This window comes from Molothrus aeneus, chromosome 32, assembly GCF_037042795.1.
Source record: "Molothrus aeneus isolate 106 chromosome 32, BPBGC_Maene_1.0, whole genome shotgun sequence".
NCBI lineage: Eukaryota > Metazoa > Chordata > Aves > Passeriformes > Icteridae > Molothrus > Molothrus aeneus.
Genome location: NC_089677.1, coordinates 1,146,055 through 1,173,456, shown reverse-complemented (window position 1 = coordinate 1,173,456; position 27,402 = coordinate 1,146,055). Strand labels below are relative to the sequence as shown.

The 27,402-nt window shown below is 46.0% G+C and overlaps 1 protein-coding gene across 8 annotated transcripts; it reads left to right on the top strand.

Moving 5' to 3' along the window:
* The first annotated feature begins 1,111 nt into the window (after positions 1–1,111).
* Positions 1,112–27,181, top strand: LOC136568441 (potassium voltage-gated channel subfamily A member 6-like). Of its 8 annotated transcripts, XM_066568438.1 has the most exons (6): positions 1,112–7,301; positions 7,610–7,696; positions 8,326–8,437; positions 9,231–9,400; positions 21,733–21,840; positions 24,658–27,181. In XM_066568438.1, exon 1 carries the CDS (start codon positions 1,163–1,165, stop codon positions 2,717–2,719), a length of 1,557 nt encoding a protein of 518 aa, XP_066424535.1. In that variant the 5' UTR covers positions 1,112–1,162; the 3' UTR covers positions 2,720–7,301; positions 7,610–7,696; positions 8,326–8,437; positions 9,231–9,400; positions 21,733–21,840; positions 24,658–27,181. The 8 variants fall into 8 exon arrangements, with proteins under 8 accessions (XP_066424535.1, XP_066424538.1, XP_066424532.1 ...); XM_066568441.1 differs by lacking the exon at positions 21,733–21,840 and having other exon boundaries at positions 9,317–9,400; XM_066568435.1 differs by lacking the exon at positions 21,733–21,840.
* The last annotated feature ends 221 nt before the right edge of the window (positions 27,182–27,402 follow it).

Sequence of the window (27,402 nt, the reverse complement as noted above, 5' to 3'; positions counted from 1 at the left end):
GCCGAGCATGACAGGGATGGGGCAAACCACAGGTTTCTAAAGACAAAAGGAGCTGGTAGTCTGATTGCTTGTGAAATGCAGATTCTGATTTTGTGATTTTGGGAACATTTAATGCTGGCTTTGTAGTGATGGAACAAAAAAAAAAAAAAAAAAAAAAAGCAAGCTTATGTGCTTGGTATGTGGGAAAAGAGGCAAACTCGATCCACCCCAAATGAGGAAAGAAACTGCATTTACCTGTATCTTTCCCCGGTTGCACTGTTCACCGTGACAGGTTGTCTCCATCTGCGGATGGTCCGATGCCACCGTCGTGCTTGCATCATGGCAATGACATTTATAAATGGAGGTCCACGAGCCACAGGCATGGAGTGACTGGCTCAAGGTCAACTCCAGCCTGCGGCGGGGACGGGAACAACACCGAGGTCAGCCCGGTTCCACGGCTGAGCTCTGAGCCCTGCCCGGAGCCGGCGGCGTTGGACAGCCCCTGGCAGGGGCTTGCCTGAGGGGACAAGGGCAGGCTTCCAGGGGGGAGAGGTGGGCGAAAGAAGGGAGCCGGCGGTGCCGCCCTTTGGACCAGCTGTTGCGAAGCTCCTGGCCGGAGAGCTGATCCGCCAGCGGCTTCCCCTCGAGGGTCTCCCCCGAAAAGCCGGCGCCCCTGGGCTGGGGCTGCCGCGTCCTCCGCGGCGGGGGGAGAGGTGGGGCGAGCATCCCCCGTTGGCGGGTGCGCGCATCCGTCTGTAGCTGAGCGTGTCGGCGCTGGCGCGGCGTGCGTGTCTGTGTCTGTCTGTCTCCGTGCGGGTGCCTGCCTGTGTCTGCGTGTGCCCTTCTCCCCGTGTGTGACACCGTGCGTGTGTGCTCGCACACCTCCCTCTCCCGCTCTCTCTCCCGCGTGTCTGTGTCTGTGTGTCCCTGTGTGTGCGCGGGGAGCGCAGCGCGGAGCCGGGCGCGGCAGCAGCGGCAGCAGCAGCAGCGGCGCGGTGCCCCGAGCCCCTCGGCCGGAGGAGGAGCCGCGCCGGGAGCCCCGCGGAGTCGCCGGGCGAGCGCGGCCGCACCGAGGCGCAACAGGCGGATGGCGACGGGCGGCGGGCGCTGAAGGCGAGCGGGGCGAGGCGGAGGGGCAGGGAAGGGCAGGCGAGGAAGGGTAGCGCCGGGCAGAGCGGACGAGATGCGGGCGGAGGAGCCGCTGGCGCTGGCGGCCCCGCGGGCGAGCGGAGAGGGGGAGGCGGAGGCGCCGGGCGAGGAGCGGAGCGGCGGCAGCTGCTGCAGCAGCGAGCGCCTGGTGATCAACATCTCGGGGCTGCGCTTCGAGACGCAGCTGCGGACCCTCTCCATCTTCCCCGACACGCTGCTGGGCGACCCCAGCCGCCGGGTGCGCTACTTCGACCCGCTCCGCAACGAGTACTTCTTCGACCGCAACCGACCCAGCTTCGACGCCATCCTCTACTACTACCAGTCCGGGGGGCGGCTCCGCCGGCCGGTCCATGTGCCCCTCGACATCTTCCTGGAGGAGATCCGCTTCTACCAGCTGGGCCAGGAGGCTATCGAGACATTCAGGGAGGACGAGGGCTTCATCCCAGAGGAGGAAAAGCCCCTGCCACAGCACCACTTCCAACGCCAGGTCTGGCTGCTCTTTGAGTACCCCGAGAGCTCCGGGCCAGCCCGGGCCATCGCCATCGTCTCCGTGCTGGTGATCCTCATTTCTATCGTCATCTTCTGCCTGGAGACCCTGCCCGAGTTCCGCCAGGAGCCCAAGGGACCCCAGCCTGGCTTCGGGGAGGCTGCGCCTCTCGGGGACGAGGCATTGCTGCTGCCGCCGCTGCCACCGCCGAGCGGGACGCCCCCGCCCCTGCGCCCCGCCGCCGGCTCCGGCCCATTCTTCACAGACCCCTTCTTCCTCATCGAGACCCTGTGCATCATCTGGTTCTCCTTTGAGCTCCTCGTGCGCTTCTTCGCCTGCCCCAGCAAGCCCGAGTTCTCCCGCAATATCATGAACATCATCGACATCGTGGCCATCATCCCCTACTTCATCACCCTGGGCACCGAGCTGGCCCAGCAGCAGCAGCAGAAGCAGCAGCCCGGGAGCAGCAGCAACAATGGGGGCCAGCAGCAAGCCATGTCCCTGGCCATCCTCAGAGTCATCCGCCTGGTCAGAGTCTTCAGGATCTTCAAGCTCTCCAGGCATTCCAAGGGGCTGCAGATCTTAGGGAAGACTCTCCAGGCCAGCATGAGGGAGCTGGGCCTCCTCATCTTCTTCCTCTTCATTGGGGTGATCCTCTTCTCCAGTGCTGTCTACTTTGCAGAGACTGATGACCCTGACTCGCTGTTCACCAGCATCCCTGATGCTTTCTGGTGGGCAGTGGTGTCCATGACCACCGTGGGCTATGGGGACATGTATCCCATGACCATTGGTGGCAAGATTGTGGGCTCCTTGTGTGCCATCGCTGGTGTGCTCACCATTGCCCTCCCTGTCCCTGTCATTGTGTCCAACTTCAACTACTTCTACCACCGAGAGACTGACCATGAGGAGCAGTGCCAGTACACCCACGTCACCTGTGGCCAGCAACAGTCACCCTTCTCTGAGCCCAAGAAAGGGGACAGTAATCAGTCCCTCAGCAAATCTGAATTCCTGGAAGCAGAAGACCTGGAGTCTATGAAATATTCCAACTTCATTCCTCCCAATAACCAGGGATATAAAGAGAAGAAAATGCTGACAGAGGTGTGATGGGTTTTGTTGTCCTGGGTCCAGACACAGAGCTGCAAGCTGCTGTTACAGTTGTCTTCCTACAAGCAGCTGGATCTATTCAGCATTTACATGCCAGACTGTGAATTGTGATACCGTAAACAGAATGATTGTGATAATGGGCTCTTCTGGCCTGATTTGCTGTTTCTCATTACTGTGTACAGCCAGAAATGTTCTTGCTTTATTCTGTGGAGTGCTAGCTGTCATCCCCACTCCCTTATGCATTTCTTTCTCTGCTTTTGATGACTGTTTTAATCCAACATTTGCTCAGAGACCAAGTCTTGTAACTCCACTAGCAGAGAAGTCCTTGCCACTACTTCAGTAGAGTAAACAGTTAAAGGGGCTACAAACATCTGGCTCGAGCCATGCTCTCAGTCCCTGTGCCAGCACGGTGCCCTTGGCTGTGGAATCAGTCACGCCTGCCATGCCATTGCCTTTGAATAATGGAAACGCTGCAGCCAGGATCACAGGGAGCTCTGCAGCTCTAAGGGAAAGCCAGCAAGCAGATGCCTGCCTTCTTTGCAACCCTTGGCATGCTAAAAGATCCTCCTGGTCTGTGTTTCAAAAAAAAAAAAAAAAAAAAAAAGAAAAAAAGGTGCATAAATCTAAAAGCTCTTTGCTACTTGTGACCATACATCATGTATCAAAAACAGGCTTAAAGCAGTCAACAGGCTTGGTGAAGATTCTCTGTGTTTTGAGCTTATCTCAGCCTTATTTATGCCAGTGCCCTGATGTTAATTGGCTTTTATAGTACCAACTTAATCTTCATAGTGGTAAGTGCCTTCTGATACAAGGCGTGTTTGAGTAAATTCATTTGTTATCTGCAGAGTTCATCTTCACACAGTAGCATTTAATGAGATGTGCTTTGTACTTCAGATACCCAGCTCTGTATTCGGGCATATGAGAGCAGTTGACCCCTCTGCTTTTTTTAATTGAGCATTTGTGTAGCTGAGGGAAGTTTGCATGTTGGTGTTTTGTTGATGTGGCAGGAAAATCCCGACCACAGAGAGCTCTGCACCTGTGCTGTGTGAGGATCGTGCTGGTTTAGCAAGTAACAGGCATAAAATGCTCCAGGGTGAGTGTGTCAACATTTGAAACTGAGACTGGCATGGATACAAACTTCCCTAAGCTGTCTCCAGACCCTTTAAATGAGGGGATCCTCCAGACCCTTTAAATGAGGGGATAAACAGCGAGCCCTGAAGAGAGGCTCTTGCTGTATTGCTGGCCTAGCCAGTTCCTGGTATTTCATGGATAAGAGCGACGGTAGTGTTTTTGTAATTGGTTTTGTGAGAGCAGTTTACGTCAGCCATGCAAAATATGCATAGCTTGGCCTGCAATGCCGGGTTTGCCAAGGGACCAGAGATTTCTATCTTCAAATACGCGTTTTACTTCCCAGATAATTTCATTAGTTTCAGTCAGATCAGCCTTACACCTAACTTTAAAAATGTTTCAAGCTCTGCCAGCAGGTGAGAAAGGGAAATGTATGCTTTCAGATTCCACTAGCAGATTTTCCTGCAAGGAAAAATCCTTCTTGTTTGCATTCTAAGTGTTTATTCTGCATTCACGTGTCTGCATGTGTACGAAAGCAAAGGCAGCCATTAATGCCTTGCATCACACTGTATGAAATGCATATTGGAATGTACTGCATATTGCATGGCACACGTGTAATACATAAACCAGACATAATGCCAAAGTGCAAAAATACAGATAATAGATTTTGTATATATATTGTGCTTTTCAGCCATAAGACTAAGAATGCTAAAGGCATATCATAGAATCATAGAATGACCTGGGTTGGAAGGGACCTTAAAGGTCATCTCTTTCCAAAGAGGGACACCTTCCACTAGACCAGGTTGCTCAGAGCCCTATTCTTTAATATAGTAAAAACTGGCTATAGAACTGGTTGTGAGGTGGGATCTGTTTGCATCTTCATTACTCTCCCTGTTCTCAGTTGTATTGAGATATGGCTCCATGCCTAGAGTGCTTTTGTTGTAGCCTCTCTCCATCCTGGCCCTGCTCATATGGTAGAAGTTGTTTGTGCAAATCCTAACTACTCCATTTCTCCAGAGTGCTGTTGCCTTCTCAAATGTTTTTAGTGTGCAGGGATATCCCTTGGGGTCACCACACAACCATTATATTAAAACCTCTGCTCTCTCTCTCTTGCTGAAATTAGTAGGGAATTGCCACTTCTCTCCAGCTGGGAGACACAAGTTTGATGTGTGTGTGGAGATTCTCAGTTCGGTCGAAGAAAGAACAGAGATAATTTCTCCCCGGCTGAGCCTAGGAATCGCAAAGGAAAGAATTAGAACAGTTATTATCTCTCCTTCTGTAACCATTGTTTATAGTTATGGTTTTCCACAGTGTGCTATTCATAGTGCACCAATAGTGTGAGATGTTTCTACTTTAAAACCAATCAAGTATCACCTTAACAAATCACATTATAAAAAGACCCGCTACTTTCATTAAAAATAACCTTCTAATCCACCTGAAAACTAAAATCTTTCTTTCCATCCCTAACTCAACAACATCAGATGTGGTGAGGATTCATAGTTCAGAGAAGCTGCTATTTAAGAGGGATGTTTTGAGGCTGCTGCCCTCTCCCAGCAGAATGCCCATGTTTGGGGATATTTTATGCCTGAGTCTATCAGCTGATAAAAGTTCCCCCAAAGTAAGATATAAAAAACTCAGGTTGAACACAAGTTCAGGAGGAGTCATGAGACACGCTGAGCCTATGTCAGAGAATTCCTGTGCTTGTTTCTCCCCCTGGGCCTGGCCCCTTTGGCCTGCCAGGCGGGAGCCCTCCGTGCCCAGAACAGGTTGTTCTCCTGACCAGCATGACAGACAGCTGGACATGGAGACTCTAACAAGAAAAAAAGATCACTGGTAGCACAATCCCAGCATGTCTTATACAGATCCTCTTGGAAAGAGGTGTCCTGCCCTCGGGTGGGATCCAGCAGTGAGTTTCCAGGTGGAATCCAGCAGTGAGTTTCTAGTGGGCATTGGATTCTCTGCCCACAGATCACACCCAAGGTGTGAAGGAATTTTGTGGTGAGGAAGGCAGCTTTGTGCAGTTTTTGTGAGCCACATTTGTCTGAAAAGTTCTGAAAAGGGCACATGAAAATGTCTAAAGCAGGAGGGGTGTTTGCTCCCTGGGTTTTCTCTAAGAGAAATACAGACCACCAACAGAAGCATGGAAACTGTAACCTTGGGACTCATTTAGGGCATGTAAATCCTTCTCAAAGCACCTCCTGAAAAGAAGTGAAGTCCCAGAGTCATCAGTAATGCTATATGTTACAGAACTTGTGGAATCTGACTTTTAAGGAGCCTTCAGATTTTTTTTTCACGTGATTGAAATGACACAGTGGTACCCATTGACTTTACCAGAGGTCTCGTGCCACTGATCACAGAGATGCTTTCAAAAACCTTACTTCAAGGTCTCAGCCTTTAGCACTCCCCCCGGCTGCTCAAAATGCAAATCTGTTTCCTTCTGAAGGTAGAGCACATCCCTGAGAAGCCAAGTAGGCACCTCGAGGGACTTGTTTCCATAACAACCTCCCGGACTGTTTCTCTCCATGCTGTGATTGTGGCTACAAGCGAAAGCACTGAATTTTGTATTCAGATATCAGCACCTTATCTTTACAGATGTTTTCTTTGCCTACTGGAGCTGATCCTATCACCTTATATCATGTACAGCTGCCCTGTCCAACTTCAGGTGGGCAGTTTCCAGTTTCTTTTGAAAGCAGAGAGTGCAAACCTAGAGATGTGAAGAGATTTTATTTGTCCATCCTTACACATAGAGAGCTGGAGAATGTGTGAAGAACAATCTGAGCACTCAGCCAGGGAGCTGAGGGGCAACTGGTCTGATGTAGAGTCATCTGGGCGCCTGGTGACAAGGAATACGGGCTAAAGCATTACATTAAAGATCCAGAAATTCCTCTTGCAGCAATCTCACTAGGAAATAGTTTTGCAGTGGAAGAGACTATTGCTCCTTCCAGATCCCCTGGCTGGTTTGTGACAGTTGGTTCCCCTGATCATTTTCCCACAGGATGTTTTTCACCAAAGGAGAACAGGGCATAAATCATCTCCTTGGAGGTGGGGAAGGAAAGAAGGAAGGAAGGAAAGGAAGAATTTTACTGAGGACACAATTTTTTTATCCACACAAGGGTCTGGAAGCATGAAAGGCATGAAGACCGGTTCTGTGGTGTTTTACTGTTGGAATCCTGCTCTTATCTCCAAGATGAAACTCCTGTTCTGCTCCTTCTCAGAAAACATTGGAATTCGGGATTTTTGAGGAAGTTTGGGCCTTTAGATCCAGCAGTCATGGATAAAAATTCACTGCTACAGCAGCTGTGGGGGTGAAGGTGACTGAACTTGGTCTTCTCTCCTGGGTACTCTCATTCAGAGGTCCCTATGGGATAAAGAAGAGTGAGTGTAAAGAAAATTCAGGGCAGCAAGAGACGGGGTAAGGACTGAAGTGTCTTCCACACAGTGATGGAAAGAGCAGCATCAACCCTAAAAGCAAAGGAACAAACAGCTCCAGCATCTGCTGCTGTTGCAGAAATAGGTAAGGTTTCTTTCTGTTCTGGGAAATTACTGACCAAGAGTTTCTTGAAATTAATGAGGAAGGATTTCCTAATTAAAATTTGCAGCCTAAAGGGAGAATCTGGTTCTAGGTGAAGAAAGAAAGATAATTATAAACTACAGAAATGTAGTATGAGCCAGATCCTCACCATCTGCTGATTCAAGCTGGCAAAATTCCTTTTAGTACAACTGCCTTGGATTATATCAGGCTCCAACTTTAATCTTCTGCATCAAATCCAAGCACATGTACTGTTTGTTAAACTGCTTATTTTTCTTTGTTCTTTTCTTGAGGTCCTGTTTACATCAGGGAAAGATCTGCAGATTACAGCAGGAGACAACCACAGCTTTCCCAAAAGCTCCCACCTGACTCAAGTCCAAGTAAGTCCTACCAAACTCAGAAGAGCTAAGTTAAACTTAACTTTTGAGTTTATATTGACAGAAATTAAAAGCAGCAGCATTTTATAAATTTTTTTCCTCACTGCTGGAAAGATGTGGACAGATTCATGGGGAATTGGAAGATACTGCCCTCAATGGCAGCCCCATGAGCACAAGATATCTCTGTTGGTGCTGCTGTTGTTGCTGTAACCAAGAGCACAGCCTTGAGCCGTTCATTGTTGCTCTTTGAAGCTTGCACTAGAGGCAGATCCCTTCTGAAGAGATTTGCAGCCATGTTATCAGCAGGTTCGCAGGAGAATGCCTGAATTGCAGGCACCTGCTTTAGGCATAAAGAGGGAAGCAGGTGTTGGCAGGATGAAAAGACTTAATCCCCTGATGAAAGGAACCAGGGGATGCGGTGTGTCCTTAGCTGCCACCAAAGACAGTGCCTGAGGAAACTGCCTGCCAGTTTCAAGGAGCTCTTCTTGTTCAGGCTAGGGTCCTACAAGACCCTACCCAGGGAGATAAATCCAGAAAAATATTTTTGGGGAAAGCAGACAGGGACTGTGCTAATTAACAGTGCAGCATATGCTGTTAGTACATGTTAATTCCACATGCTTTTCCCTTTTCAGGTGGGTTTTCCCTTGCTCCAGGGAAGTCTGTCTCGGGCTTGTTGGCTGGCACAAGGAGTTTGAATGTCACAACATGGCTTTACATTTTGGGAAACTCATAGCTGAGATCAGTGTGAGTTGTGCTGTCCTACAACATTCAATGATGAACCCTCACCACTGGACATATTGAGGTTGTCTGTAGTGCCAATTAATAAGAGGGGGCCCAAGAAATAATTGAGCTTTGCTGCGTTAAACTTCTTCATAGTGAAAGGAGAGAAAGAATTTGCAGGAGGGAAAGTGCTCATCTATTTCTGTGGTCACCATAAATACTGAATCTGTGTTGACTATTCATTGGAGATGAGAATTAGGGGAAACTTTTGTCTTCACACAAAGAAAATTCAGGAAGTCCTTCTTTGGCTTCATTTTCACTAAATTAATATAAATATATTTATTCGGTGATATAAAATTTTGGAACACCCTTAGTCCAAAACTGACATAAGTCACAATTTTATCGATTTAATTATCAAAGTTAGCCATTGACTGTTTAACAAAATGAGGGCCCTCGATTCTGTTCCCTACCCAAGGTTAGATAAATGTTTCCATAGGATTGTGGATGGTATGACTCCTGATTTCAATGAGTGTGAGAGAAGAATCAGGCTCAAAGAAGAGGGCTGTAAGTGCACATGACTAGGCTGGATCTCTTTAGGGTGCTGTAGGTGCACTTTGGTCCATTCACCTAAAAGGTTGTATACAATTTTACACCAACAAAACATCTAGCTTTTAGAGTACATATTGGTTTATTCTCTTACATTCTCTGGAGGGAAATTAAATGGTATTTTACAAGAAAATGGGAACATTACCATCCCTTCTTGCTGCTCCTTGATGCATCTGTTGTTTTCAATTAGCTTGATGGCATCCATTTTCAGAAAGCAGATGCTGCCCTCTTTTACACTGGTGCAATTCTGGAATAACTCCACTGACGTCAGTGAAGTGACTCCAAATTTATCCCCAGCAAAAGCAGAATTGGACCACAGTCTCTTTGTCTGCCTCTTTGCTCTGGAGCTCTGGGGAAGGTGTGCCACTGCCACAACATAAGGTGAGGGTGAGTGCCTGTCTGCTGTGCTGTGCTTGGCATTTTTGTGTCCTTGACACCCCCACTCACATGCGTGGATGGAACAGGAGCCAGGCTGGCCTGGGGCATGCATGGCCACCAAATTCCTGGTGCTGAATGTAGCACTTTCTGGCTCTGGATTCCTGACCACTCTCCATCTTAGCTTCCTCTTACCTGGATATGTTTCCCAAGGAGACAGAGCTTTTTAAGATGAAGAAATGTAGTTGCAATTCTTAAGTAATAGAACAACAGAAGGGTGGCAGAGGTAGATGTGGAGACAAGCTCTGCGCCTCCTACATTTTTTTTGCTGATAGGGCTATGTGAAAATCATTGCAGTCCTGGAAGGTTGGCTTTACATCTGCTGGTTTCAAAGTCTCCATTTACAGGGAGTGCTAGGTTAGAAAAAATAGGACTTACCTGCTCTAACTCTTCTGATGTCAGTTCTGCCTTCCCTGAAACTGGACAGAAAGCTTTGTGTAAAATCACCAGTCTGCTGTAAGGGAAATACCACTGGAGATGGGACAGATGAGGGTGAGTAAAAGGAATAGTTGTGGAATCATGGAATGGCCAGGGTTAGAAGGGATCTTAAAGACCATCTCCTTCCATGCCCCTGCCATGGGCGGGGACATCTTGATTGCTCAGAGCCCTCTCCGGTCTGGTCTTGAATATCTCCAGGGATGGGGCAGCTACAGTTGCTTGGGGAAATCTGTTCCAAGGCCTCACCACCCTCACAGGGAACAATTTCTTCCAAATATCCAATCTAAATCTCCTCTGTCAGTGTGAAGCCATTGCCCCTTGTCCTGTCTCTCCAGGCCCTTGTCAAGAGTCTCTCTCCATCTTTCCTGTGGGCTCCCTTCAGGCACTGCAAGGCCACAATGAGGTCACCCCAAAGCCTTCTCTTCTCCAGGCTGAACAATTCCAATTCCCTCAGCCTTTCCTCCCAGCAGAGCTGCTCCATCCCTCTGATCCCCTTGGTGTCCCTGCTCTGGCCTGGCTCCAGCAGCTCCCTGTCCTTCACTCAGCCAGAGTGTCACTAACTAGGTGGCTCAGTTAAAAAAAAAAAATCGAGGTGCAAGTCTTGGAAAGTCTCAGGACAAGAATGTTCAGTAACACCTGGAAAATGTTAATTCTGCAAGGCCTCATCTGGAATGCTGTGTGCATTGTTGGTGACCTAAATTTGGTCAGGCAGGATGCACAGAAGAACAGCAAGAATTACCAGGTAGATGGAATGTGCTTTGCTAGTGGAAGCTGGAAGAGCCTGACTTTTGTAGGCCAGCAAAAACTGATGAGACCTGTAGTTAGGAAAGTACTGGGGGCAAAATAACCAAAAAAGAGGAAAAATATGAGAAATTTTAAGATCTTCACACGTTTCTTGTGTCTCCAGATCAGTTCCCATATTGCACATTTATGTACAAAACACCAAATCTTGGTGATTTTACTACTAAATACTTGGGTTTTGTGGGTAGGAGAGGAACTGTGAGTCTTGGGAGGCTTTTTCCTCTGTGGGACTGAGGAGAGAGAGAAGGAAGTCTTAGGAGAGGGGTATAATGGCCCAGAGGATACCATATTCCCTCCAGGAGTTAGTCTGGAGGCAGAAAGCAAATTCACACCCTTTAAAAAACCCCACCAAACTCTGTTCACTGTTCTTCCCCTCAACCTGGAATGGCTGCTCACCTTGTCCAGTCCTTTCTCCCTATCCAGAGCTCTCCAGGTCTTTGCTGATCTTCCTTCTTCCTGAAATCTGTCGTCATTCCTCACTCCCACGAGCTTCTGGAATCCTTGGAATGGTGCATTGCATCTAATGTTGAGGAAAGCCTTGAAGCAGCTCTGCTGCAGCTCATTTTATCTAATGCATCATTGTTATTATGCATCATTTATCTAATGCATCATTTTATTATGCATCTAATGTTGAGGAAAGCCTTGAACCAGCTCTGCTGCAGCTCAGTTAGATTATCTGATTTGAGTAACCTGCCCTGGTGGAAGGTGTTCCTGCCCCTCTGGCAGGAGTATTGGAATGAGGTGATCTTTAAGGTCCTTTCTAACCCAAATCAGTCTGTGATTCTGTGGTTTGTTACAGAAATAAGCAGTGATGTCTTCAACAACTGCTGCTCACAGAATCATTGAGGTTGGAAAATACCTCCAAGATCATCGAGTGTAGCCTTCAGTGGAATATCACAATGCCCAGAAAACCATATCATGAAGTGCTATGTCCACACATTCTTTGAATAGTTCCAGGGCTGGTGACTCCAGCACTTCCTTGGGCAGTCTGCTCTAATGATTAACTGCTTTTTCAGTAATTTTTTTTTTTCCTAATCCAATCCTGTCCCTTGTTCCCCTGGAGAAGAGGCTGACCTTCACCTGGCCACAGCCTCCTGTCAGGGAGTTGTGGTGAGCAGTATTGTTGGGTAGGAGGTCAGAGCAGTTGATCCCAATGGCCACTCTGGCCTGAAGAGATGAGCAGAATAATTTCATATTGCACGCACTGTTCCGACACAGAACAAAATTTCACATTTCCACTCTTACCTCTCTCACCTCTCTCAAATCACAGAATTCACAGAATTCACAGAATCACTAGGCTGGAAGAGACTTTAAATATCATCAAGTCCAACTTATGCCCTGACATCTCAAGTAAACCATGGCACTGAGTGCCACATCCAGTCTTTTTTTACACTTATCCAGGGATGGTGACTCCACCACCTCCCTGGGCAAGCCATTCCAGAACTTCACGACTCTTTCAGTGAAAAACATTTTCCTAATATCCAACCTATATTTCCTTGGCACAGCCTAAGACTGTGTCCTCTGGTTCTGTCAGTTGCTGCCTGGAGAAAGAGACCAACCCCACCTGACTACACCCACCTTTCAAGGAGCTGTAGAGAGTGATAAGGTCCCCCCTAAGTCTCCTTTTCTCCAGGCTAAACACCCCCAGCTCCCTCAGTTGTTCCTCACAGGGCTTGTGTTCCAAGCCCCTCACCACTCTCATTGCCCTCCTCTGGACACACTCAAGGGTCTCAACATCCTTTCTAAACTGAGGGGCCCAGAATTGTTTGCCCTTGTGGAGATGAAGATCCTCTTAAGCTCACGTGGCAGACAAAATATTGACTGAAGTGAGAGCTTCATCCATTCAGCCAGCTCTGCGCCACAGAAGTGCCAGGAAGGAGCTGTCCTTAGATTTTGTCCTTGAGATTTCCTGCTTGTTGATGCTCTTTGTTCACTTCAGTGAGGAAACCATTGTCTTGTGATTTCCATCTTTATTTTGGCCAACCAGTTCTGCTCTTTAGCTTTTTTCATGTGAGTAGTAAGATGGTGAAGGGCCTGGATAGGAAGCCACACATGGAGCAGCTGAGGGCACTTGATCTGTTTAGCTGGAGAAGAGCAGACTGAGGCCAGAGCTCACAGCAGTTCTGCAGCTTCCTCACAAGGGGAAGAGGAGGGGGAAGGCCCTAATCTCTGCTCTGTGTGACCAGGACCCAGGGAACAGATGGAGCTGTATCAGGGAAGGGTTAGGTTGTTTAGGAAATTTTCTTCCCCCAGAGGGTGCTGGGGCACTGAACAGGCTCCCCAGGGAATGGTCGAATGGTCATGGTCCCAAGGCTTCCAGAGCTCCAGGCACGGGGTGGGATTGTTGGGGTGTCCTGGGGAACAGGAACTGGAGTTTGACTTGATGATCCTTGTAGGTCCCTTCCAATTCAGGCTGTTCTATAATTCTGTGATTCATTGAGGAAAAAAAGAAAAGCCAGGCAATGGAAATGTTATGAATATCCATGCACGTCACAAAAGCCTATGAATGTGGACACCACTTGTGCTCTATCTGTGGCATTGGCAGGATGGTGCACACAAATCTGGTGGCCCTTAAGATGTCTTAAGAACCTGTCCCAAGCACTTGGCATCATTTGAGTCATGGCAACAAGCCACATTAGAAAGGAGCTGTAAGAAATACAGAGTAAGCCAAGGAGTTTGATTTGAACCATGAACACAGTTGTGCATTTTTTTCTGATCTCAGTTTACTCACAGAATTATGGAATAGCCCAAGCTGGAAGGAACCCTTAGCAGTGTATAGTTCTCAGGCTCTGAATTATTCTCATATTTTAGTGTGTCAGAAATAGCACTGTCTGGCACATTCCTTTGAGAACTGTAGACTATGGCCTTTCATGCTTATGACAAAGCAATAGATCTTTGTAGCCTGTACTTGGAAGTGACTTTGAGAAATGTTTTGGAGCGTATTCACTGCCGCATTAGTCTGGTATTTGATGACCTAGTCTTTAGCAGTGGACTGCAAACATTTCTCCTGGATGTATTTTCAAAAGGTGCCCCTTCCTCAAAATCAGCTATATTTGTGTGAGAAGTTTCATTTCAGTTCATTTTGGTACCCTTTACAAAAGGCATGTTTGGAAAAATTTATAATGTACACAATCTCTTTCTTAATATTCTAAATATTTTTTGCCTTTTTTTTTAATAAAATGCATGTAAACAAGGTAAAACACAAAATTTGGCCCTGTTTTGGTCTTTGTTTGGTTGGGTTTTGTTTGTTTGTTTTGGTTTTAGGATTTTTCTTTGGTTTTTTTGGGGGGGGGTTTGTTTGTTTTTTTCTAACTTTGATCTGGAATGAAATACATAACATGCATTTGGGGTTTATGTTGGTTTTTTTTTCTTTTGGAAGGAAGGGGATATTCTCGGTTTAGGGGAGTTTATTTTTAATAAACTCTTTTTTTAAGCAGTGTAGTGGTAGGCATTAGTTGTTCCTGTTCATTACCAGCGTGGCTCCAGTGTCAGCTCCAATCAATTCCTTGAATTGATACTCAAATGCTCCAGAAGAGATGGAATGACAGCCCAAAGCTCATTGGTAATTACAGCATGTACTCCCAGTGACAGAAGGGATATTCCAGTGCTTTGGCTATGGCTGAGCCAAGCCAGTTGTTCTTTTCTGCAGCTGCAACACCTGCCCAGTTGAGAAAGTATTTTTGATGAGACCAAACTGCTTTTCCAGTGCTGTTGGACTTGTTAGATCATGTCATTCTGAATTGCGAGCTCCTTCTGTTCCCACTCAGCTGGTCAGCTTTTAGGATCTTTTTACTCCAAGATTATGTGATAAGAAAAAAAAATTAAAAAACTACAAAAAGCTTGTTATTGAAATTTTCTGGGCGAATTGAGAATGGAAGGAAAAGGTGCTATCTGCAGAGGACTGTGGCTGCTCCCTTACTTTTTTCTTGGCTCTTTAAAAACCAAACCTGTGCAGATTTGTGAGCTGCCACTAACAATTAGCTAAGGGGATTTCAGAGGAGATGAGTTGGGAGTTCCTTCCACAGTAACCACTAATCAGCATCCCCATAGAAAATGTCTGAATACATATTGATCAAGCCAGCTGCAACTGAGAGGGGTTCTGGAGGCTGATGCAGCTTTCCTCCCCATCCTCCATCCCCAATCATGGAAACTGTGTAAAAAAAACACCCACTGGTACTTCTGGCCCTGGCATTTCTGCTTCTTGTAATTTCACAAAAAGGTTGTGTGAGTTTTTTGACAGCTAAGAGACTGCTTAGGAAGGAAGGTGATTTAAATATTGGGCTTGGAGTCAAGGGGACAGTCCCCAGTTCTGTCACATGTCCTTTGGATGTCCCTCACATCTCAGTGCCTCAGAAATAAGATGGGATAGTATAAAGCCATTGGTTTCCTTCTTTTCCCTAAACCTTTTGGACACAGAGATGTTTCTGAGTATTCCTCATCTCCTTCCTGACACCTGGATGATGTCAGGCACAGCTGGGGACCTCTCCTCCCTCAGGACACAGTGTTGTGCTGCTGTCACAACAGCGGTGACAAACAGATGGGCAGTGAAGATGAAAAAAACACAAGAAAATATTTGTCCCTGTGCATGGGACTCATGGAATACCCAAATGCTGACAAGTCCTGCTGTCACCTGGCTCTTTGTTGGGCTTGGCTGATCTGATCCCTGTTTTTCAGGCTCAGGCACAAAACACTCGGAGCAGGCCCCTCATTTTGACTCTCCCTTCCCTTGCAGGCTGCCTGATAATTAAAAGTGTGCAAAAATATTTCTGTCTGACAAAGACCAGAGCTGACTTAACTGCAAGGTAAATTGAAAGCTCCTGGAACGCTTGCTCCATGGAGATAAGAGGCTGACATCACTTTTCACAGCTAGTTCAGAAAAAGGGAATTGAAACAAGTTCTTCTCTTCTACCCCCTGAGTTCCCCTCAGGGACCAAGGTGTTAGAACAGCAGAAGAAAAATATGTTGGAGGTGGAAGGAGTTCACTATCTCTTTCAGAGATTTGTGTCAACTCTCCAAGCATGAAGGACTGGCACTGAGCAGTCAAATCTGCATTTTGAATCTGGCAAGATTGGGGTTTTTTTTTCAGATATTCATTGGCATTGTTAGGAACTAAACCTCCTAAACAATTTGGTAGATTTTTTTTTCCTTTATGGTATTTCAGTGGGATATGAGGATATGTAGAATAGCAATTACAGCTCTTCATGGTTTATATTTAGTCATATATTGGTGATTCAGAAACAAGCATATGTAAAAAGGCCCAGATGAATCCTTTTGCAAATTCCTTCCTGTCCTACAGCACATTTAGGTGCTGGAGACTCACAAGGAATGCATGAATCTTACAAAAACCTTATGTTTTTGGAGAGGGAGTCATGCCATGTCTTTGTGTCCACCATAATGCATGAAGAATTTTTTTTGATGGCTGAAATATTTTAACAGCCCTGCTGATACAGAGACTTAATTTCAGGCAAATGGAGCCAAATTCTCAGCTGGTGTTCATCCATCAGCACATTTTTCTTCTGATGCCAACTAGGCAGCATGGTACAGGGTGCTTTAGAAGCCTTTTTTATCATTTAGGGGTTTTTTGGGATCTATTTACTCTATCATTGGGAAGCAATACCTGTTTAGCTTGAAAATTCAATGTTTTGAAGTGTAACTAAAATTGCCATTTGAATGTTTTTTGAGTTCTGACTGTCAGATGTTCCACACCATGCCCATCTGTGGACAGACTGATGCTCACAGGCACATTCTGGGTCAGGATCTGGGATGGATCTAACATTTCATTTTTCCCATACCTCAATTCCTCTGACTCTGGAAGAAAAATAACATTTTTCTCTCCTCAGCCTGCAGTTGGGTGTTTATCAGTGGTAAAGTTCTAGGTACATTCATTTGTCTTCAGATAATGCAAATGGCCATTTTTTTTCCTGCAGGGAATCACAAGTAGATGGTGCGAGACAGGCCTGGGAAATTAGAATCATAGAATTACAGAATGGCTTGGGTTGGAAGGGACCTCAAAGATGATCTCATTCCTGCCATGGGCAGAGACACCTTCCACTAGACCAGGATGTTCAGAGCCCCATCCAGCCTGGCCTTGGACACTGCCAGGGATGGGGACTGAACCTAGATGTGCAGCGGGGGCAGCTGCTTACTCTGAGATCTTCAAGGAGCTTCTCTGATCTCTTCCTGATTTCACATGATTATAACTTCCATAAAGGGTATTGTTTTCACAGCTGCAAACAGGATAAATGGGATGTTGGCCCTCTTTACTTGCTTCAGTAATGTTGCTGCCATTCATAATTTTATTTTAGGCAGAAATTCTTCCATGTGAAGGTGGTGAGGCCCTGGCACAGGTTACTCAGAGAAGCTGTGGCTGCCCCATCCCTGGCAGTGTCCAAGGCCAGGCTGGATGGGGCTCAGAGCAACTTGGGGTAGTGGAAGGTGTCCATGCCCATAGCAGGGTTTGGAATCAAATGATCTTTAGGATCCCTTCCAATGCAGGCCATTCTGTGATTCTCTGACTATTTCCCTGTGCCCCTACATCCCTTTTCATGCTTTCTGTCAATAATTGGAAATCTCACTACTGTGTCTTCAGGCGACTATAGTGGGAGTATAAATACTTAACTAAGCAGCCAGACACTCAGGAGATACCATAAATTCACACTTCCAGGACTTTGATAGAAGGTGGCATTTAAAAAATGCCTAAACACACCATGGCCATTGCAAAATTTTTAAGTGACTTTAGTGAAACAGAATTGGAGCAATAGCAAGTGCATTTGAAAATCCTGCCTCTTGCTCCAAGCAGTAGGTCAGGAGTGATCCTGCCCAGCCCTGTGAGGCACATTTGGAGTGCTGTGTCCAGCTCTGGGCTCCTCAGGTCAGCAGGGACAGGGAGCTCCTGGATTGGGGCCAGTGGAGGCTGCAGAGATGATTTAGGGCCTGGAGCATCTCTGGCAGGGAAAGGCTGAGGGAGCTGGGGCTGTCCAGCCTGGAGAGGAGCCCCAGCTGAGAGGGGCCCTCAGCCCTGGGTGTCCCTGTCTGCAGGGAGGGCTCCGAGCAGGGCCCAGCTCTGCTCCAGGGGCCCAGCAATGGCACCAGAGGAACGGGCAGGGACTGAGCCCAGGAGGTTCCACCTGGGCAGGAGGCAGAACTTCTGTCCTGGGCAGACTGGTCTCCTACACAGAGGACATGAACTTGCTGCTTGTATTGTAATTGCTGGCTTTGATCACAGGGGAACCCCAGAGACCCTTGGGACGAGGGCAGAGATAAGGAGTGGACATAACTGTGATCACTGCCACAATCATGGCAGGAATTCTTTGTCCCTAAGCCCCTTTCCCACATTTCTCAGCAACAGCTGCCATCCTGGCCTCCCAGGGCTGGGCTGGCAGCAGGACCATGGCTGTTTTGCTGTCCCCAGCAGGCTGTTGTCCTTAGCAATGCTGTCTTTGCCTGTGCTGCAGAGGGATATTCCAGACCTTGTTGCTCAGTATATAAAGTTGGGAAGAAGAAGGAAGAAAAAGGTATGTTCAGGGTTTGTTTTAGTGGGATTTTGTGTGTTGGTTCCCTTGGGATATTTCAAAAAGGCATTTAAAACAGCAGTGAAGAGAAGAGAGATGAGGATTTAACGAGGGCTAGCAATGAGGTTAAAGCTGATAAGGAAGGTTGGATTCAACTTGAGTAGAACTCTGGTTGCTTCATCTTCTCAACCACTTTAAGCTGAAAACATTGACCTTTGTGGTCCTTTCCAAAAATATTAATAAGGGCAAGCATATTTTGTTGAATTTTAATTTAAAGTCATTAACTCTGCAGTTGTCCCAAAATATTGCTCTTAAAGGGATACTTTGTGAGCCAAGGGAAACATCTAAGCCCTGTATCATAAGCTCCTCTGCACAGACAAGAAAGCTCCTCTGCTTTGAAATCTGCACAGCCCAAATTTTAACGTCTGTGGTTTGGCTGCATCTTTGACCCATAAATGGGAAAGGACTGGGAAACTCTGTGGGTGCTGTACCAGTTGAACAGGAGCTCATGTGTCAGGTGTGTCAGTGCTTGTGAAGGTGTGGTGGACATCAGTGCTGGAAAGCTGTAGGTTCCCCAAAATGCAAGTTTTTGCAGTTATCTGAAGTAAAATGCAAATGGTGGTGTGGTAAATAGCAAGATTGCAAAGTGAATTTGGTTTTGTACAGTACTTTGAAGTGTGTTGGAAGCAGTAGAATCAGAGAGTAATTGAGGTTGGGAAAGACCCCCAAGATCATCAAGTCCAGCTGTCTGATCCCCACCTTGTCCCCAGACCATGGCACTCATTCCCTGGACACCTCAGGGATGGAGACTCCACCCCCTCCCTGGACAGCCCCTTACAATGGCTTACTACCCCTTCCATGAAGAAATTCCTTCTGATGTCCAACCTCAACCTCCCCTGGCACAGCTTGAGACCATTTCTTCTCATCTTGTCCCTTGTTCCCTGGGAGCAGAGCCTGACTCCCACCTGGCTGTCCCCTCCTGTCAGGAAGTTGTGCAGAGCCAGAAGGGCCCCCCTGAGCCTCCTTTTCTCCAGGCTGAGCCCCTCCAGCTCCCTCAGGTGCTCATCACAGGACTGGCTCTCCAGACCCTTCCTTGTTATTAATTAATCTCAGGGTTTACTGAATACAGTTTCTCAGCAGCAAAAAACCGTAGTTTTTCTGGAAGGTTGGTGTGTAGCTTCCAATGGAGCCTTTTCTGGGGGGAAGATCACTGATGTTTATTACAGCAAAATGCCCACAGAAAGAGAGGTGACCTTTCTGGGCAAAGACATAGGCGATTCTGTGGAATTCTACTGAATTCCGAAAAGCCTGAAAATTCAAAGGAAATTTGAATTGCAGATTGCAGTGGGAAAAAGTCTGACTTTGGGAAAAATACTGACTGTTGCTGTCAGGAAGCGGCCCCGAGAGCCCGGGAGGAGTTTATGGAGTGTCGCAGTGCCATCCTGTGGGCCACGGAGGTATGAGACAAGGGACACCTGCACGGGTGCCCGGTGGGTGCTCCCTCACTCCCCACCAGCAGGATACGGGAGAGAATGGCAAGGGTAAAGCTGGAAAACCCCTGGGTTAGGATAATGGCAGTTTTCTAGGGAAAGGAAGAGCAGTGCACACAAGCAAAGCAAGGAATTAATTCCCTGCTTGCCATGGGTAGGCACATGCTCGGCCATCCCCAGGAGAGCAGGGGCCCATCCCACCTAAGAGTGACATGGGAAGACAAATGCCATCACCCTGAACATCCATCCCTTTCCATCTTCTTCCCCCATGTTATGCACTGATAATGATGATGCCATAAGGTCCGGAATGTCACTTGGGGTCACCTGTCTCAGCTGTGTCTCCTGGCACACACCCCCAGCTCTCTTGCCAGTGTGGCAGTAGGAAAACCAGTTGGGTCTGGGTCTGTGCACAACCAAAACCATCCCAGTATTATTAACCCCAGTACAAACATGAAATATAGCCCCTGGGAAGGAAATTAACTGTACCCCAGCCAAAACCAGCCCAGCCGCGAAGGCTCCGCTCGCATGAGCAGCACTGTCTGCCTCAGGATTTATTAATCCATTTCCTTTTATGTAGAAAAAAAATCAAGATTTTCTGTGTTTTTTGTCTTCAGAGTTAGCTTTGAAGGAGCTACTTTGGTGGCATCTGAGGACAAGAACTTAGGCTTGGGTCGGATTTAGGGAATGGATGTAGGACTTGCCACAAGGTGCATTTTCTGGAACAAGTCAGTGCAGTCTTTGCACAATGTCATTAAACCAAACAATGTCCTTTTAATGTCAGAATTAAACACAACATGTTCTGGAAAGTCGGGATTCCTCAAGGGAGCCCCAGATGGTTCCCAGGGAAAGAAGTGTGAGCTGCATATGGCCAGCACTGTGTGGGGTTAAACTGGGGGTTTAATTTGAGGAAAGATGGTGCAGTGTTGGGAATTTCCTTGAATATTTTGATTTGTTCAGTCAAGCTAAAACAAGCAATCTCACATGAGGCTGTGCTGGATCTTTCCACTTAGTTATGCCAGATTATTTGATGTGTGCTTTGCAACAGAGAAACACTGGAAGGAGTTCATCCTCTCATTAGGAACAGAGCTGCTTACTTCACATTCTTGCTGCTCTTTTCTGCTTCTCTGCTTTAAGATGGGCACTATAAATATATTGGATCTGGTCTGTTTAATCACCTCTCCCTTATCTCTGCACAGTGGGATAGCCTGGCTGCCACAGGGGTCTGTCCTAATGAAAGTGAGTAAAATTTGCTTCAGTGGAGTTACATCCACTTGAAGTAACTTTCCCCACGTTTTCGCCATACCCAGGGACATTCAACGCCTGAAATTATTCTCAGTTAACTCATTAGAAGTTGCTTCTGTCTGTAGATTTTCTTACTTGCTGAATGTACAGTCTGAATGGGATTGCATATCTCACCACTGAGGGGGATTCCAAGACCTTGCATGGTAGCAGGAGTCAGCAGTTTGGTTTTAAACATGAGTGCTATTCCATGTTTTCAATTCATAAATGTAGAAAGTGTCTGAAATGGGTTTGAAAAGCTGCCCAGGTGAGTTTAGATCCCATTACAGAGCATAGTCCAATTTTTCACGTCTCTGGTCTCAGAAAACTTCACTGAGGAGTGGTGAACTATTTATTATGAATTGAGGCATCAGTATCAGGCTCTCAAAATTAAGGACAATAAAGGATAGAGAAATGGGTGCCCAAAATTAACCCCCTGCAACCCTCTACAAATAAATGAGGTCCACTTTGTAAAAAAATAACAGCAGTTTAGCAGGGTTTTTTTGTGTACAAGACCTGCATTCTGCTTTCTGGAACTCAGCCCCTTTAGACTTGAAGGTGAGCATTCAATGCCATTCACCACATGGGAAATTCTTGGTTAGTTTTGTACTTTAAATGGTATTTAAAAGTAACTAAGCAATAACTGAGTAACGAGTAAGTCATAGGCAAGGAGTACTTTGGTATTTTGTTTCTCTTATGCTTCACATTTCACTTTTTGTTTCTCTTATGCTTCACTTTGCCTTATGCCCTTTCCTTTTAGGTGCTTTGTTACTTTTGTATTTATAGAGTTATAGAGATAGAAAAATCTTCCTTGTTCCACCTGCCACTCTTCTGGCCCAGTCAAAACCTTTCCTGCTGCTTTCTCTGTGTGAGTGAAAGTAATCATTATTTTGATGGTGCTTTCCGACATTGTCATAAATTTGGATATAGGATGACTTCATGCCAGTCTCTGCTGTGCTGTGCTGGCTAAACCCTGGTTTAGTGGACAGATTTACAATGTGAGGTTTGCTGGCCACAACTGGTTGGGTTTTTCCCAACATTTGCTGTGCTGAATGATTGTTCTACTGTAACTGAATAAAACAGCTCAGTTATACTTTCTAAGCTGTTTGCAGAGATCTGCTTAAGGCTGCAGTGTTTGACCCCTGCAGATACTTTGTTTCTAGAACACTTAATGAAAGGTTGGCCAGAAAAATTTAGACTTTGGCTTTTCAATTTACAGATAACTCAAGAAAATTTTTCATACTAAACTCAAAAACCTGTTTATAAAATTCATTACTTTTTTATTTACTGGGACCATGGTTCTTTTGCACAACCCTTGCTTTGAACAGGAGGTAACATAACACACTTTAAACATGCAGCACTTCAGTTCAAAAGGAGTCATGTTTGCTGCCAGAGAGTTTTCCCAAATGAATTTACAAACCATAAAGGAGCAGGAATCATCTCCCTGCAGGTCAGAAACAAGCTGTAAAAGAGTATATTTTACAATTTCTAAGCATTTTTCGATTTTTAAATACACAATGGATAAAAGGAGATCCTAGACATCAAATATTGACTATTTAGAGTCTCATCCTCTCCTCTTTCCCAGTGGAACATCTCGACTACCTTTGGGGAAGATTCATGTCATTCACCTAAGTGTAAAACTAGAACAAGAATCAGACCAAACCACCACTGTGATTGCTCAGTGGGGAAATCCAGGCATTTGGCAGAGGTTCATGTAGCTGCTGCAGACATATCTTTCTGCCTCTGGATTGTCTGATTGGGTCTCTGCTTTACCAAACTCCAAACAATCACTGGAATTCAATTATTGCTGATCTGAATCTCTTGAAAACTGTGAGCTGGCTTCAGTATCTCAATTTTTTGATTCTCTGTAATCCCTGGAGTGAAAACTCTCTTCTCCAATATATAAATCCACAGGGAAAAAACTGACATGAAAGAAAACTCGCTGGGGGAATTTTGCTTTGAAGATCAGCACATATTTAGTCTGGAAAGCAGAGATTGCTCACATTTGTGGTGAACTCAAAGCAAGCATGTTGTTCATTTTGTTGGTAGACCTGGCTTCTCTTTGTCTTAGAAAACTTTTTGAAGAACAGATGCAAATGTATTGGTGTATATTTATCTTCATGTAAGGATGCATATTTATTTTTATTTTGCTGTTGACATTTTCTCCTTTTGGACCTAGGCAGAACTCCTGATAAATCTTGTTCACTTAGTAGGCTTCTCCCATCTCTGATGTTTCTCTCACTTCTTTCTCCTCCTTTGGGCTTTGGCAATGTGACAAACAACCTTCTGGCCCAGAGCTTTCTCACTGCCACACTTTTTACAGCCTGTTCTTTTTCTTTTTCTGGCTACTTGAGTCATTGCCAAGCAGTAGCAAGAGCTGTGGGAGCTCAGGACGGGAAAGTGTATGGTTTTCATCATGGAATAAGTTGCTTTCAAACCCCTGCACTGAGTAGGAAAGGGAATTATGGTGGAAAATGCTGTGTAAAAACATAAATGGTGCAAACTCCTTGCAGTGCAAGGCTTGAGCTGCTCAGCATTTTGTCAGGCACAAGCTGAACTTCTTTAAGCTCTTTACTAGCCCTGCTCCCACAATTAAGTCTGGACCTCAGTTTTGTTTAGCACTCAGGAGTCCTGAAATGGTGAATTTAAGATCATATCCTATCCATGTAGCTGTGGTGGGTTAACCCTGGGTGGATGCCAGGTGCCCCCCAAAGCCACTCTGTCACTCTCCATCCTCAGCTCCACAGCAGAGAGAAAATATCATCACAGACTCCTCACACTCTTCCTCTAGTCCAGTAGGAGGTCCCTCCCATGGAAGTGAGTCCTACAGGAACTTCCATCCATGAGCCTTTCCCATGGGCTGCAGTTCTTCATGATCTGCTCCAGTGTGGATCCCTTCCACAGAGTGCAGTCCTTCATTTATTCCAGTCATTTTTTTCTTTCTCCTTCTTTTGTCGTGGAAGACTGCTGATACTTTTAATAACTTATTAATAGCCTTTTAGGTTTTATGAATCACCAGTACAGATGCAGCTGGAATGGACTGCACAAAAGTGTGACAATGGAGAAGTCTCTAAAGGAACAAGAGTTCTTGCAGAGCCAACTTTTTTTTGTTCTGCTGTCTCATAAATTGTTTCAGATCTAATTAAAAAAAAATAAAATAAAAATTTTAAATTCCCTTATCTGCTTTGATAGACTTTCCTGCCCCTGGCACAAGGGAAAGACTATAAGGCAAATTGTCATTACAGATCTATCTTAAAAGGACCTAAAATTAGATGCCATGAAAATGGCTCTAGGAATTCCCAAAGTCCCAGTTACAGTAAGAATCAGACCTTGTGCCTCTGTCCTTGAAGAGCAGAGCACTGCAATGCATCCTAACAAATTTTGCAACTTTCTAATAAATATATTTCATCTCATGCAAGAAGACAGGTGTGTAATTCCCATGAGCTGCAAGGAAAAATTGGCCCTAAAACCAATCCCAGTGGGCATCAAGGTAAGCAAAGGAATGTAGCACTTTCCATTTTAGCCAGCTGCAGTTTACAACAGATTTCAAATTCATCCCCTTCAAACATTCTCATGAAGAAATAAACCCTTAGGTTGTTGTGGCTTTACTGTGATCCATGTAAAATAACACCTTTTTCTTGTGCATTTTTTTAACACAACACCTTTTTTTATTTTTCCTTGCCAGGCTGGATTCTGTATGCTGCAAGACTGTCATGTCAGGATGCTGCAAAAGAGGTTGTTGCATCTTCTTCCTGTAAAGTTGATGGAGTTTCTCTCTATGCAGGGGGTACAACCTTTCCAGCCAGGAAACTGTTTTCCTTGCTCTGTGATTTTCTTGCTGCTGCTGCTGCTTTTAAAGGGGTCAACACTCTTAGTTCCAGGAAACTGAAACTAAATGTGAGCAGTGGCTGGAGGAAGGAAGCAGAGAGAATCCCCTACAAGATTCCAATACATCTTATTTCTGGGAAAACTAAATAAAGCAGGATTCAACTGCCAGTGGCTAAATAGCAGCAATTTATGAGCTGTTCCTCAAAAGCCCCAGACAAGCACCAAGTCCTGTGGGAAGCTGGAGATTGACACAGGACGCCTCCAGAAGAGACTGCTGTTGAAACTTCCTTTAAGCCTTTTTTTCAAGTGGAGCATCCAGACCTGGCAAATGCATAAGGTCAGCCCTTAAAAGAGCAAAGAGCTCTCTCTAAGAAAACCAAATGAGTGGCTGAAGTCTGTTCATTTGTCTGCCTTTTTGGCCTTGGATTACTGTGCTTTTCAAAGCTGTGCTTTCATAACTTGGATAAAAAGGTAGATGTTTCATATAGTTCTACAAGTAGTAATCATCCTATTAATGCAAAATATCTGCTGCCTGAGGGATGGGCCCAAACCAGAGGTGTTTCTCATTTACCTACAAAGCATCTAGCTTCAGCATCTGTAGTCAGTTTTTGTGAACCTGTGAGTCCATTGCCTGCTCTAATGGAGTTAGTGACTTATTTTCAGTGGTTGTAGAGAGTTTCACTGAAATAGCACTGTTTGTAGTCCATTGTGTGACTTACGAGACACAATAGCCAGACAATTCTGCAATTGTAATATAACTGTACATGGCGTTCCCAGAAAATGCTCTGAAGTCTTCTCCCGTTGCACCATGGTGATAAAAACCTCTGCCGCTTTTCAAGCTACATGAGTCCATGCTGTGCCATGCTGAAAGTGATAGAAAACCCAATTAGCTCTGAAAAGTAAAGGGCAGAGAGGGGTGCTCTGGCCTGGAATTCCCTCCCTTTGGCAGCAGCAAAAGTCAACCGTGCAGCCAAATTTCCGTGACCAGGTGTGAATCCAGCTTGTTTGTGTTGCCAGGTCTCTGCACAGAAGAGTGGGAGGTGGGGTAGGAAGAATTGATTCTGGAAGGGGAAAGCCTGAGAGGAAGAGTAAAATTAAATGTGACAGCTGGGATTCCAGAAGGCAGTTTGATGGATGCTGGGCATCCAGCTTCTCTAGAACTCTTTATCAGTAACACCCTCTATATCTCCCTGAGTGACTTTTAGCCTGTCTGGCACTTTTCAGCATCAGTGTGTGAGGGAAAAGAGATGGGATGCAGCTCTCTCTGATTTGGCAGCTCTGGGACTTCATTACATCTTTGTGCTGCTGGCTGAGGGTCTGGATCTCTGAGGAGCTTCCTGACTACCTGTGGCTCCCACAGGCTTGTGGGCTTAGAGAAGCCCTGAGCTGCCAGATGGAGACTGCTCCTGGTGCAGCTCTTCTGAGTAGTGCTGGGTGTGGAAGTCAGCCTGCAGTCCTTGGGAGGCAAAATGCATTCCACAATCCCAAGGGACCTGCTCTATCTCTCAGTGCAGGCCAGCTGTGGGAATCCTCCAAGTTCCTTTATCCTGATCTGTGTGTCAAGGCCATGTGGCTCACCATGAGTGACCAGAGCTGCCATGGACCCTTCTTGCAAGGGCAGTTGTCTTCAGAGTCAACGTAGGTTCAGGTTATCTTTGGAAAAGTGTGAATATCCTGGGGAAATCCATGGGGCAGAAACCTTGGGCCATACTATGTGCCTACCATCAGCAGGCATGATATTGACAGGCATGCTTTCCTTTTGGTGTGAAACCTTGCTCTGATGCATCATTCTGAGGAAAACAGCTGGAATTTGCAGGCCAGGTCATGTGGTGAGATAAGTAATTCCAGCTCCCTTACTGGACCTGATTTATACAGCCCAGGTCCAATATTTCTAAGAAATTGTTGATGGTGGGGGCTTTTTTGTTTGTTTCACTGAAAACTTGAACCCTTTCAAATAAAAACCAAATGAGGTATAGGGAATTTTTAGCTGGACTATGCTTCAGGATGTTTGCTGCATTCAGGCTTTGAGAACACAAATTCTCTGCAGACTACCCCACATAGAGTGGGAAACGAGGTTATTGGGCTTGGAAGTGCACCAGGGAGATGGGACTCGATTGAGCTTTGAACAGCAATCATTGTCATTAGTGGTGGTGCCATAATATGTGCTTGACTCAAATCCAGCATTGCAAGGCAAGAACCTGGTGAAACCTTGTACCGCGATATTTGTTGTTGTTCCTGCCGGTGTGATCCACTGTTGAATAGGTTAGACATGAATAAAATCAGTATTTTTTAAAGTGTTGTGTGGGGTTTTTTATGTCAAAAAGGCTAATTGCCCTCTTGGACTTTACTGTGTTCATATTAAATGTTTGATGTGGAGTTAATACGGGTCTGCAGCTTTTTTAGCACAGTCCACATCCCCTTGCAGAATTTCACCTTCCTCAGAGGGGGGTGCTGCAGTGCTGCACTGAGCTCCTCCCACAGGGAAAGATGTGAAGATAATTTGGCATGTCCCCCTGCTGGTCCTGCAGGGGTGGTCCCTCTGTGCTATGACAGCTCTGCTTGCCATCAGGTTGGAGTGAACTCCTGGCTGGAGATCAGTGTA